The 12,952-nt window shown below is 53.8% G+C and overlaps 6 protein-coding genes across 6 annotated transcripts; 2 read left to right on the top strand and 4 right to left on the bottom strand.

Annotated features, from left to right (window-relative positions):
- Window positions 1-27: 27 nt before the first annotated feature.
- On the top strand, window positions 28-1,910 carry eed-b (Polycomb protein eed-B; the record flags this gene model as incomplete). Its single annotated transcript, XM_032027061.1, has 8 exons — window positions 28-210; window positions 282-359; window positions 423-548; window positions 604-624; window positions 690-851; window positions 906-965; window positions 1,017-1,117; window positions 1,169-1,910. 8 exons carry the CDS (start codon window positions 28-30, stop codon window positions 1,908-1,910), a joined length of 1,473 nt encoding a protein of 490 aa, XP_031876547.1.
- Window positions 1,911-1,993: 83 nt separating this feature from the next.
- On the bottom strand, window positions 1,994-3,271 carry CGGC5_v003784 (uncharacterized protein; the record flags this gene model as incomplete). Its single annotated transcript, XM_032027060.1, has 1 exon — window positions 1,994-3,271. One exon carries the CDS (start codon window positions 3,269-3,271, stop codon window positions 1,994-1,996), a length of 1,278 nt encoding a protein of 425 aa, XP_031876546.1.
- A 749-nt stretch (window positions 3,272-4,020) lies between these two features.
- CGGC5_v003783 (NADH-ubiquinone oxidoreductase 29.9 kDa subunit) lies at window positions 4,021-4,867 on the bottom strand (the record flags this gene model as incomplete). Its single annotated transcript, XM_032027059.1, has 3 exons — window positions 4,021-4,081; window positions 4,145-4,249; window positions 4,311-4,867. 3 exons carry the CDS (start codon window positions 4,865-4,867, stop codon window positions 4,021-4,023), a joined length of 723 nt encoding a protein of 240 aa, XP_031876553.1.
- A 719-nt stretch (window positions 4,868-5,586) lies between these two features.
- GVP36 lies at window positions 5,587-6,890 on the bottom strand (the record flags this gene model as incomplete). Its single annotated transcript, XM_032027058.1, has 6 exons — window positions 5,587-5,622; window positions 5,688-5,819; window positions 5,874-6,474; window positions 6,546-6,628; window positions 6,703-6,784; window positions 6,859-6,890. The coding sequence occupies 6 exons, from the start codon at window positions 6,888-6,890 to the stop codon at window positions 5,587-5,589; spliced, it is 966 nt and encodes a 321-aa protein (XP_031876552.1).
- Window positions 6,891-7,640: 750 nt separating this feature from the next.
- CGGC5_v003781 (Amino-acid acetyltransferase) lies at window positions 7,641-9,757 on the bottom strand (the record flags this gene model as incomplete). Its single annotated transcript, XM_032027057.1, has 3 exons — window positions 7,641-9,425; window positions 9,481-9,642; window positions 9,713-9,757. 3 exons carry the CDS (start codon window positions 9,755-9,757, stop codon window positions 7,641-7,643), a joined length of 1,992 nt encoding a protein of 663 aa, XP_031876554.1.
- A 1,199-nt stretch (window positions 9,758-10,956) lies between these two features.
- yfjR-0 (putative oxidoreductase YfjR) lies at window positions 10,957-12,765 on the top strand (the record flags this gene model as incomplete). Its single annotated transcript, XM_066151182.1, has 4 exons — window positions 10,957-11,001; window positions 11,086-11,945; window positions 12,470-12,553; window positions 12,633-12,765. 4 exons carry the CDS (start codon window positions 10,957-10,959, stop codon window positions 12,763-12,765), a joined length of 1,122 nt encoding a protein of 373 aa, XP_066009478.1.
- Between the last annotated feature and the right edge of the window lie 187 nt (window positions 12,766-12,952).

Genomic DNA, 12,952 nt, shown 5'->3' with positions numbered 1-12,952 from the left:
GCGACCTGTCTACGGTTCAATTCCGCAATGGCCCCCACCGTCACTGCCACTCCCTACGACTTCCCTAGGCTGAGAGTCTCAGTTCACCTCGACGACGATACCAGCTATCTTGCAGAGGATGACCCTGTCCCAGAATTTTTTGATGTAAAATTCTGCCCCTACCAGCCGCTGAATGCAAGGCCAGTCTTTGCTGCTGTCAGCAAGAAGCATGTAAGTGCCCCCCCTGAGCTTCTGCCTCAACCAATGCTTCTGTACACTTCTGACTTTTGATGCCACCTCAGATCGTCATCTGCCGCCTCACAGCAACAGCAGATGACTTAAACCCTTGCGAAATCATCAGCATAATTCGCGATGATGATGTGCGTTCTCCCAAGTGGTCCACCCATCCACCCCCAAAAGCAAAATAACTGACTCGACTGCAGCCCGAGGCAAGAAACTACTGCTGCACCTGGACTAAGGATGTTGTGACCGGAAAGCCACTTCTGTGTTACGGTGGTGAGGATGCAAAGATCAAAATCTATGATATCTTTGAGAAAAAGCTTGTCAACGTACGTCCCGCAGGGATACCTACAACTTTACGTCTGTTGCTAACGCATGATTCAGTGTTTAGTTGGCCATGGAGGGGTCAATCACCCTGATCTTGAGTGCCACATATTGCCAAAAGTGCTCGTGCTGATACGAACTATCAGGACATTTGCGACATCGTCACGTCTCCGTTAGACCCCTTGATTGTTGCCTCCTGCTCAGACGACACAACCGTTCGCATCTGGAGCTTGGACCCGAGACATGAGAAACAGCCTTGCCTATGCATTCTCGGCGGCGAAGGCCATTACTGGAACCTCCTCACGTTGGTCAGTGTCTCCTATTTTCATCTCAAGGAAAGATGTTGTTAACGTCCTCTCAAGGCCTGGCATGATACTGGCCGCTACATCCTGTCCGCCGGTCACGACCAGATCATCAACCTGGTGAGCATGGATTTAGTTCAATACTTCTCTCACTGTCTAACATGAAGACAGTGGACTGTGCCGGACCTCCCGACCGAGCCTACAGATCGTCCTGTCGAGGTCCACTATCCTCACTTTTCCACTTCCGAAGTACACAGCAGTCTTGTGGATTGGTATGTGCTTTGTGGTGACCGTACGTAAACACGAATACTCACGCCAAGCAGCGTCGCCTTCTTTGGTGATTACATCCTCTCCCGCGCTTGCCACGACGATGTCATCGTTCTATGGAAGATTGAAGGTTTCTCCTCGGAAGATCCACGGCCGTCGCAAGACATGGCTCCCACCACCATCAACCCGGCCAATTTGACGCGGTCCGCGTTCAACCCAGGCGTCTCGGCCGAATGTCCAGCACCGTACACCCGTCTGATGGAGTTCGCGACTCCCGGCTGTGGTCCCCAATTTTTCATGCGGTTCAAGCTGCACTTCGTCCCAGACCAGCACCCGGTCCTCGCTTTCTGCAATGCCAACGGGAAGATTTTCTTTTGGGACTTTGAGCAAATCACAGGTTTCCATGACTACATCAAGAAAGTAGAAAAGAACCCTGATGCTCCCCCCGAAAGGCCGAGTTGGTTGACAGCCGTCGTCCATCGTACGCATGGTGGAGCCAAAGCTGAACCCACGGTAAGAGAGCGCAAAGCGGCTGGCAAGGCACACCCGTCAGATCTTGAGCAAATCCCCACGTTCGCCAATGTGTACAACAAAGAGACGCTCTTGATGTGGGATACCAAGTACAACGTCGAGAACCCGCAAGTGCCACTCAAGCCTCACAAGATAGAGAACTTCGGCGCGTCATCGTTTGTTGGTAGACAGGTGGCATGGAGTCCAGGGGGAGAATGGTGTGTTGTTGTGGGCAGCTCCAATTTTGCCTTGCTGTTGCAAAGATGGGCACCTAAACGGGAGACATAAGACAGTAGACTAAATGCACCGTTTGGATCGGCGTTGATATCGATACCTCGGATAGGGAATAATGATGAAATATCAACGATCGCTTAGCTATCTGCTCGATGCTCTCTGATGGGAAGTGACGAAAATATGGGCAGTATAGGGCCGTCGTCTTCCTCTTCCAGCGCCAGCATTTGCTGGACGAAGGCATCAGCCCGGCCGCCATGCTCGACCATTTTTTGAAAGGTGCTTCGTGCGTTATTCCTCTCTGCCTCGCGCCGTGCTTTTGCTTCAGACATGGGCCCCTCGTCCTCAGCACGCGCCGGGATGAGAAGGTCTCCTATATGCAGAGACACCATCCCTCTCAACCTCAGAATTTCAGGGTTTGTAGAATATGGCCGGTCCTCGAGCAAGTCGTCCATACGACTAGCGATCTCTCTGAGGCCGTCCAGCGTGCGCAGCCTAATCTGGTCTCTTGCCTGACGTAGCCGCCGGCCCCGCGAATCTGCCTGCCAGCGCGAGATCCCGTCCTTGTACTCGGGATCGTCCATCATCATTTCATCTTGACTGTCACCCAGAGAGTTTTCCTGCCACGAGTCATCCTCCCAGTCCTCCGCTTCCTTCTCCAGCCTGCGTAACGAGGCCCCATGCTGCGTGTGCACCTGATAAACCTCGTAACTCAGCAGCGCGGGCCAGAAGTCGATGGCAGAAACGGCTCTACGCCACTTGAAGTTGTACGGATATTGTTGGATAAGGTCCTGAAAGTACTCGCGTACCCGTGGGATGTTTCCGGCAGGATAAGCCTCCGCTTCCTTTCCCTCGTCCGTAGCGGCTACGCCGCCTTCACGCATGAGTATCTCGGCGCCAAGAGCCCAGTAATTGTTGCGTCTGATGTCGACCGGTCTACCGTGCACGCTGGACCTCACGAGGATGCCAAAAGCGCGCTTGGCATTGACGACGTCCCCTTTATCCAGGAACGAGTAGATGGCCCTGACAAGAGGCCTGAAGTGCGGTTTCTCCGATGAATACTTGGCCCTTTTCTCGTCTTTCTTCCGTGGCCGGCGCCTACTTCCAACATCATGCTCTACCTCCTCATCGTTATCGCTGTCACTCTCTAGCTGTTCCGCCACGGCAGCGGCAGCAGCGCCCTGTTTGGATGGTGCATCTGGATCCTGCCAGGCACGATGCGGGAATTTGGGCTGGTCTCGTGATGGTGGCTGGTCTGTCTCCGCTAGACCAGCGAGGCGGAGTTGACTGAGAATATATGGAGTATGGCTGAGCGGGTTGATTGAGTCGCTAGGTAGGTGAGAGTAGTAGGTGTCATGGCTGTCGCTGATGGACACGGCAGAGGCGGACCTCTTGCGGCTGGATTGCGGCCGGCTCATGGCCACGAACACGATCGGCCAGCGGCTGTTGCTTTGAATATACCCCCTGTGTAGGCTTTTGCGAATGCTTGGTCCCAAGAAAGTGCGAATGTTGGAGCACACTCAGCGGCAAAGTCGATTTTCCTTGCGTTCATTGGGTGAAGTTGAGGAGTTCTGATGGAGGCTTTGCGCCAGTGGGAATCTGGGGTGGGACCAAATCAACTCTATTTACTGATTTAGCAAGCAGGCTCCAGCCTGTTATGCACAACTACACGACAAGGCCACAACGGAATCACTCGACAGCTGAGACATTGGTCATTGGGAGACTGCAAAAAAAGAAAATAAAAAATCATGGTAGTTTCATAGACTTGTAAAAACTTCTCAAGACGGCGAAAAGGCTTGATTACGTTAGAGGCCAGCTAGGTCAATCAGACATTGACGTTTTTATCAGAGCTACCAACGCACGACCAAAAGGGTGTTTGCATCTTGTCAGAATAGACCCAGACTTTCAAGCATCAAACCAGTGCGTAAATCGCATTTCTTATTCCAACCTCCAAGGCAATCGCTAGTCTTGGCAGGAGGGCAGTGCGCGTAACATCAGCGCAACACATTCGATGTCTTGCTTTGCCGCCCAGAACAGCCTTCATTGACCGACTTCACATGGTTGGTTTCCTGTACAGAAGCAACATTTCGATGGATCTTGGTCATCATTGTTGCCTATTATACACAGTCTATATGTGGTAGACGTTTTCTGCGGCTAGCGGCTCGGCTTATTTCCGCTCAAAGTAAGTCCATTGCCCCTCGACAGGCTTCTCCTCTAGGTCCTCCCACCTGTAGTAGCGTTTTGGTCAGTACGTTCGACGCTGGATATGTCGGGACGGATCAGTGACGTACACCTTGGCCTGGATCATCGTGTCCACGAGCTTCAGCTCACCCTCGGCAACCTGGATTACCTCCTCAATGAGGCCAGCTCCAATCTTATTCTCCAGCTCAGCAATCCTAGTCGCAAGCATGTCAGTTCCGCCAATATGCTCAAAAAACCAATTTGCCCAAGACGTACTGGTCGGCCGTCAACTGCGGCTCAGACTCCCACTGAACCTTGGCTACGTCGTTTACATCCTTGCGCTCGGCAAGCAACTTGTGGTCTTGACGCTCTGCCTCGGTGCGCGGGCCCTCCATAGTGCCACCCTCGTCCTTCTCACCGTCCCACTCTTCCAAGCGAACATCCTTGGCCTCGTGCTGCTTGCCCACGACGAACATCCTGTTGCCGAGCTTGACCGTGCGAGCGCCGCTGCCGTCAACGCGACCGCTGACGAGGCGGAATTGTTCAGGCTTCTCCTTGACGATCTGTTCGGCCTTCTTCTCCCACTCCTCGTATCCGGGAGGTACGGTGGCTTCGACAAGGGCAAGACGGTGCTTCGTCAGGGCTTCGACGGATTGGCGGTATAGGGAAGACTCGGGAATCGCCTGGAGCTTGTCGAGGGTGTTGCCGTAGACGTACAGCAACGTCGACCGCGGGCTGTTGTGTGTCCAAAGGCCCGTGAGACCCGTCGGGGTGCCGGGCTCGAGATAACGAACAGGCTTGACGCCCGCGAGCAGGCGAAATGTCCTTCGCATGTTTGCGGTATCAATTGGCTCGAATTGGTGTTGCGGCGTTGGGAGGATTGGACAGTGGAGCGTGAGGTCGGGAGCTGCTATGCCAATGTCGCTCTGATTTGGCTGACCAGTAGACTTCCTTACATAAGTCAGCGTTCAAGGTCACGTGATGCCCGACTACCGACGACTCACAGCTTCGACGGCGTGGGGGGAGACTCCACAGTCATGTATCATAAGAAAAACAGCTAGAAATTAGTGTCAATCAGGTTAGGTCGCGTTGGTTCATATAGAATACACTGCGCTTCGCTCATTAACTCTATTACATTCCCCATCAACAATGTCCTAATCAGGTGGGGATATATCATGCACAACAGTTGTGAATTTCTATCAGCGCAATGGGAAACACCCATCTAGCATGGGTCATATGGGATGCTCTATCTCCTAACTTGCGGGCATCAGGCTTGAAATGGATTATCCCAGGCGGTAATGGGACTTTGGAGCGGCAATATGCCGTTCCAATACATAATGTGGTGTTGTGGTGTATAACAGCAAGGGAGGCTCGAGTCAAATTGACCACAACAAGGGGGAAAAAGAGGAAACGGGCCTCCGCCTTCGTCTCAGAGCGATTCCGTGTTGCCCGGGCCGAGAAGCTTCAGAAACGCCGACAGGCTCCTGGGGAGCAGAAATTGCCATCACTAAGAGTGTGGTAACATTCAAAGACACTAAAACCTATAGGCTTCCTAGGAGGCGCTCTCGCGGCTCTTGCGGTAGCTGGCCTAAAGCGACGGGCGTCAGTACGGTTGGGGGCTCGTTATACGTCGAAGTTTGCGGCGCGACCAACCTCCTGCTCGACCTGCAGGCCGTCCACGATAGGGGCAAGCTCGCTCAGGACCTCGTAGGCCTTCTTGTGATACTCAATCTGAGCAGCGATGAGATCGGCGAGGTTGCGGAGGGGCTCCGGGGTGTCAAGGACCTGATGGCATGATCAGCAATACTCCAGTGAGATGCAACAAGTCATTAAACGAACGTTCTTCATGACACCGACAGCCTCCTCAGTCTGTGTGACGAACTCGTCCTCGGCCTTCTCAATCTCCTCTTGGGCCTCGGGGCTCAGCTCCTGAGGCTGGCCCTCCTCCGCGCGTGGGGATCCAGGACCGAGCTTCCAGGTGGTGCCGTGAGCGCGTGCCTTGGCAGCGTCGAGAGTCAGTCGCGAGTTCTCGACATTCTTGCGAGCACGCGTGGCGAACATCAAGTTGGTGTTCAGGGTGGTGTTCCAGCCAGCAAGGAATCGGCTTTGAATCTGGGCGTCCTGGGCCATGCGAGCCTCACCAACACGCTCCATTGACAGTGCATACTTCTCCAGAGCCGTAGCCAGAGGGTCCTCTCCGGCGCCGGTGTGCTGCTGGTGGAGGACCTGACTGCTAGCCAGACTGGCACGGGCGATGGCATGGTTGAAAGTCTTGGGCTGGGGCTTCGCGGAGGGAGGTGCTGTCAGAGCGGCCTGGGCCTCGGCAGGAGAGCTTGCGGAAGACAGAAGAGTGACCTTCTCGCTAACGGTGCGGCCGAGATCCTGGAATGTCTCCTTGATGTTGGGCGGGTAGTCGTAGGCTTCGTTCGAGTATTGTGAGCTGTCCAGACGCCGTGTTAGTGGGCAAGGACGCCGACCCTGATGCGGTTGCAATGGTTGGATAGCACTCACGTCACAGCCAGCATCTTCTGGTGGACCTGCTTGAGGGCGTCGACTCTCTTCTCGAGATCGATGTAGTCAGGAGGAAGCTGGGTCTGTCACGGTAGATATCGATCAGCCTTCGCTCGGGGTAATGACGAGGTAGCTGGGTTGGCAAGCAGCTACTGACCTTATCCTCGGCTTGGCCGAGCTGCTCCTTGGTGTATTGGAAGGTACGGGAGGCAAAGGGGGTGATTGAAGCCCCGAAGGAGCTGGTTTGCGCACTATTCGTCAGCCTGGAGATGCCCCCCTCGATACGTGAGCCAGGTGCGCGACAAAGGCGTACGTAAAGTTCTTTCCGAGGTTCTTGAAATCCATCGTTGCGGTAATTTTGGGCAGCGTCTGGAGAGAGAAATGCGAATCTAGAATGGGAGTTCAAAGTCGGTGCGTAATACTGTCTTTGCAAGGTGACGTTGGCAGCGACGACAGCGGTTGTGGTTGATGAAGTTTGGCCTCGTGCCTATCAGCTTGAGGTAGACAAGTATCCCGTAAGGTAGGCAGGTACCTTAAATTAGCAGCACAGCAACGTTCACTTCTACCTAAGGTAGCATGCTGTCACAGGCCATCCATTTTCCCCTGGACCAGCGCCAGGGAACGCTAAGAGTCGCGCTAGACACGTGACAGATGGATCGGCAGAGCAACTGGACAGTTCAGTGTTTCTGATTCGTGCTGCTCAGTCATACAGAATTGTGCATGCACGGGCACAGCAACCTGTATTTTTACGCTTCAATGCTCACTCTCAATTCAGGAAGCTGTGTAGGTGGGTGATCGTCATTCTCCCCCTGGGGTTGTGGTGCCTTTCCCACGCACCCAAGAATGCTGAAGAGTCGCCCGATATCTCAAACGGGTTGAGGTTCAATCACGTTGCACCCTGACAACCACCTCCCGCTGGAATGGTCTGTTCGCTCGAGCCGACCAACAATGTGGTTCTCAATGAAATATCATGAGCAAATTGGCCCTTTCATTGACCCTTTTATTGATTCCTGCTTTTCCTGTCCTTAAAACGCCACAAGTCTATCATCAAAATCTATGCGCATGGCTCAACGCCGGAAACGCCCCCCTCAAGTCTTAGTCTGGTGGTTTTGAATCTGCCCAGGACGGTTCAATGTTACGGCAGACATTCTCGTAGTCTAGCAGCTTGGGATCGCTGAGTGGTAGATGCGGTGTTGTCCAGAACATGGTCCAGTTGGTATCCCTGAGCTTCCATGTTCCAAGAGACCGCTCAAAATACCACTTGTTCACCGGATTATCCTGTCGGCTACGCCAACATACTCCTTCAGGAAAGCAACCTCGGACCATGGCGTTGAAGACCACATCCGCAACCCCGCCGCTTCCTTGGCGGCTTTTCAGAACAGCAAACTTGTCGAGGTAAGGTACAAGCCGTCCTGTTTTGTAAGCTGTTTCCTCGTCGATACCAAAGGGCTTTTCCCATGTAAGGATCGCGCCGCCTTCATATTCCCCTGCGATGATGATACCAGCCAAGTTCTCGTTGACGCGGTCAAGATAATGTTGAACATCTAACTCTCTGTTGAATGAGTCGTTGATAAGGTAGACCAGCCGCGGAAGATCTATGCAGGTGTCTGTGAGCCTCAGACGAGGTGCTCCTGGTCGAGGAGGCAGCCAGGCGCTGATTGTAGGGTCGGGATACACCGTCAACGGCATCCCCCGTTTGATAAGGGTGGCCACATGCGCATCTCCCGAGACGGCGTCGCCTTTTTTTCCTGAGCGGACTCTTTCGATTGGTAGCGATGAGGAGAAAACAGGCTTGTCTGTTAAGAGGTTATGTATCAGAGGGTTCTGCCTGTTACGCGTCGTAACTCTGGTAAATTCTTGGATGGGCTTATTGGCTGCGGCTGCTGGTGTACTGATGATAGCCGACGACGTTGACGGCAACATGGCAAGCACGCTCTTGGCGAGTTGCAGGTTACGAGCATGCTGTTGCCGCACACTCTCGGGCACCTTTCCCCGTCGCGCCTCTGTTCCCGACGGGTGTGTGAGGGCATACATGATGCCCTCGAATTCTTGTTCCAGGTTAATGTAACGGTGGCATGAATCGTGCTCGTCCGCGAGTGGTGTCCCCCCCGCAGGATCTAGGATAATGACCTTTTCGACAGAGGCCACCTTGACTCCCGCACCCTGGGTGGATCTCGGCAATTCCACGGGGGTCTCACTCGCATTCAACTGAAGTCCACAGAAGTACTTTGTGAGGGCGACGATGGTCTCGTCAGCATCCACCACATCAATACTCTTCATGTCAGTAGCCATTGTCACGGGGGGTATGACCACAATTGCATTGTCCTGAAGAGCTCGAAGTACCATGTGTGGGTACTGAACGTAGACGCTAGAAGGCATGAAGCCCTTAGTGTCAGCCGTGTGCTTCTCTGCCTCGCCAACGCACTGGTCTAGCAGGATCGAGCCCGGTTCACCAAAGATCTCCACAGCTTGTTGGACCCGCCAAGACTGCTCTCTGAGAATCTTTCGAGACGACTGCGATCCTCCGTCAAGAACGATAACGCTCACAAGTCCAAGTTTGCGGAGTTGCGAAAACGTCTTGGCGATAGCGCTCAGCGTTTGGTCGTCCAGGTCTTGCGGAAGAGTCATCTTGACAATGGCGAGGTTGATGGGCTCATCCTCTGGCACACATTCCTGTTTCTTCGGCGTGCCTTCGCCCTGGATGAACTTCGGTGACTGGTTGACAACTCTGATAGAAGAGTAGGTCTGATCTGGTGTTTCTTGAGAAGCACCCGTCTTGCGCTTCTTGGCGTTATTTTCGCCTGGCGGAGCATATTTCTGCAGGTAGCCCTTGGCATCACGGCGAGTCGCTGAAGCCTCCAGCACAGACACTATGAAATCCTATAACAATAGTCAGAGGTTGTTGCATGGCGCAGTGATCATTGAGAGGGCATACCCGATCTTCAGCCCTCTTCTTTTCTCGTGCCTTGGAGCTAGAAGAGTGTCTGACAGCTGACAAGGCAACTTGCAAAGCTTCGTCCTGCCGGGTGCCACCCGACCTTGGACGGTGATACAGTCTGCGGTTGGGTGGGCAGCATGAATCGAAAGCGAAAGGCGCCTAATAGTACGAGTTAGAAGGTGCGCAATAAAGAGCGGAACTCGACGTGCAAGGGCAGATAGAGACTCACTCTTGAGACCAAATGCCCAGCCTGCTTTAGCGCAGGAGTACGCATATTGCCCAGTGACTTTGCTGCGGTGGCTAGGGTAGAAAGCTGCTGAGAAGAACTTCTAAGCCAGATCCTGAACACCGTCTTGGGGAAAGGGCCGCAGAGCTTCGGAATGAAATGACGAGGTCCAGTCGTCAGCTTGCTGCCAGCATCTGCTCTGCAATGGCTATGGATTTGAGAGTAAACGCAGGGGAAGCTGAACACCGGTTTCGCGAGCACTATTGTTGGACTCCACAAGCAGCGCGTGTCGAGAGGGGGGAATGGGTCAAAGCCCGGCCATCTCTTCAGACGGCCATTCAGAGCGAGGTCTGTTCGGGCGACGATCAATGACACTCTGGACAGTGCTCGGAAGGATGGCGTGTGTAGAAAGACAGTTTGAGGAGTCGGTAACGAAGCTCAAGAGCGAAGGTGAAGACGTTGGGCCCTGACCCTGCTTAGGACCAAAGACTTCCCACATTGTGAGTCAATCAACCTACCAGAAGCCCGACTGATAAGCGGATAAGGCCTGCAGGGTCCCCATCACGGAGCCGGCGATCGGCGACCGTAATGTATCACCGTAGCACCGAGGCGAGAAGTCGGACAAGCAACAGAGGTAGATGGCAACTTGAGAGAAGCGGATAATTGGCGCATAGTCTTAGGTTGTCGCGGCATTTCCACTCGCCCGCGATGCGCTGCTGCGAAATAACTCAACATGTGACGGCCCGCTATCTCTCAACTGTCCATCGCCTGAAGGGCTGCGCGCAATGAAATCACTTACACCAGATGCAACGGGCAACGAGGCAGGTTGTCGACATTACTGTGCCGCAACGCAGCGATTTGGCTGCATGGACGGGAGCTGCCGCAACCCCGTTCCATCGGAAACAAAGCCATCATCTCGGTCTCCGTTGATGTACCAGGTTGGGGCCCTAGCTAGGTACTTTGAAAGCGCCTCAGTGCTCCAGTGTCTCTGCGTTTGCCGACCCCGCTTCTACCTGACCAACCTACTGAGTGGTGGTGCATCAGCCCGCGTTGTCACCTCCAGTTTCATTAGACCGGACATCCCGAACCAACTGCCGCTGGCAAGTTACTTATTTCATCGACCAATGCTTGTTCATCCATTGACATCAAGCACTTCCGCCTTCATACATAGGTTTGTTCTTCTACTCGACGTCGGCTGATCCCTGAACCTCTCAAGTAATTCCCCATTGACATCGACAGCTTTCACAATGTCCCGGACTCTACTCTGGATCGGCCTTGGCAACATTGGGAGGGTGAGTGAGCCTGTCCACATCTCCACATGTTTGATTACCTACCTGGTCAGACAAGAACACTCACTGATCATTCTTTCATCCCAGGGCATGTGCCGAAATCTCGTCGAGCAAGCTCAACTCGACAAGCCACTGCTCATTCACAACCGGACTGTGAAACGTGCTACGGATCTCTGCCAAAGTCTGCCAAAGGGCAAGTCCGACGTTGCAGAGTCTCTCGCTGATGCCATTGACAAAGCCGACATCATCTTCTCCTGCATCGCCGATGACAAGGCTGTAGAAGAGGTCTTCGCCGTTGCTACTAATGGAGACATCAAAGGCAAAGTATTTGTCGAATGCTCAACCATTGCTCCCGAGACGACCGACGCTGTCGCAAAGTCGGTTTTGGAAAAGGGCGCTGAGTTCATCTGCGCGCCCATCTTTGGGTCCCCCGCCATGGTAGCCGCTGGGAACGCGACGTTGGTTCTTGCAGGCCCGGAATCGTCGATCAAGAAGATCCGCCCGTACGTCGATGCGATGGCGGCCCGGGAAATCAACATGGCCGACGAACCATACCGCAAGGCATCGACTCTGAAGGTGCTTGGTAATACCGTGATCCTCGGCATGGTTGAGCAGCTTGCCGAAACATATGTTGCTGCAGAGAAGAGCGGCCTGGGAACGGGTTACGTGAAGCAGTTTGTTGAGGCCATGTTTGGTGGCAGCCCGTACCCGGCGTACACAAACCGCATGCTGGAAGGCGACTACTATAAGAGAGATGAGCCCCTGTTCGCCGTGGACCTGGCGAGAAAAGATGCCCGCCATGCCATGGCTATTGCGAAAGCTGCCGGCACGCGGTTGCAGAACATCGAGACTGCTGACAAGCATCTTGAAATCGTCAAGGCACACGTTGGACCTTCCGGTGACATGGCAGGTATCTACGGTGCAGTGAGGAAGGAAGCTGGCCTCAAGTATGAAAACGACGACTCATAGACATAGAAACATGTAACGACGGGTACGAATACTTGTTTGTTACGCCATTCCATTACTGTTGCAGAGCGCTCATGTCCCCTGGGCACAGTCAGTTAGGCGTCGTCGCATGCAATACGCTTCATAAGCTGCCTTACTGTACAGACTGAGAGTACGTAGTATTCGTACCTAGCTGGTATTGACGGGGTTATTTGTGACTAAGCAGACATGCGGTAGGCGATCACAGTGATTCAATGTCCGCCTCCTGTTTCTACACTGTGCATGCACGGCGTGTGTAGCTGCATCGGTGGAGCCCAGTCCCAACCTCATAGCGTGCTCTCAGCCTCCCGTCACCGAACGACGACAGCACTGGATCAATCGACGAAGCGACAGCACTGTACCATCGCAAGCCTGACGCCTACTGCTTTCTGCATCGAGGAATTTCCTGAAAACCAGCAACATGGCGCAAGGGCATGTCCCTCCGTCTTTTCCCGTTATTGACGCGACGCTGACACAAGCCCAACAGGTATAGCATTTTCGTCGGCCTCGTCATCGTCGCTGCCATGGCCGCCGCTGCCTGGTTCCTTTCTCCAAAGGGCGAAAACCAAATGTAAGCTATCATGAAGCTCTGCGATGCCGACAAGTGCTCTGGCGTTCCTTTGTTGCACTGTGACTGACGTTAGCTTCAGCATCTGGAGATCCTCTCTCCTCCTGGCCCTCGCATGTTGTTATCTCATGTGGGCCATCACGTTCCTCGCCCAACTCAACCCCCTGATCGAACCGCGACGCAGCGACATCCGACCGGGCTTCGAGCACCACTAATGAGATTGATGTGCTGGCGGCACAGCGCCGCGATGGAACCGATGTACTATTACTGCTTCGCACTACTACAATTTCATATGGCTGGCGTTAGGGGTTGGCTGGGGTTCTGTTATAGTTGGTCAAGAGGCCGGCTGTCGTACACTTCGACGAACTCGTATTCTAAGCTCTGGTCGACGATAAAGTGTGC

This window comes from Colletotrichum fructicola, assembly GCF_000319635.2.
Source record: "Colletotrichum fructicola Nara gc5 chromosome Unknown KSG_Nara_v1_contig02, whole genome shotgun sequence".
Taxonomy (NCBI): Eukaryota; Fungi; Ascomycota; class Sordariomycetes; order Glomerellales; family Glomerellaceae; genus Colletotrichum; species Colletotrichum fructicola.
This window is presented reverse-complemented; position numbering and strand designations above follow the sequence as displayed.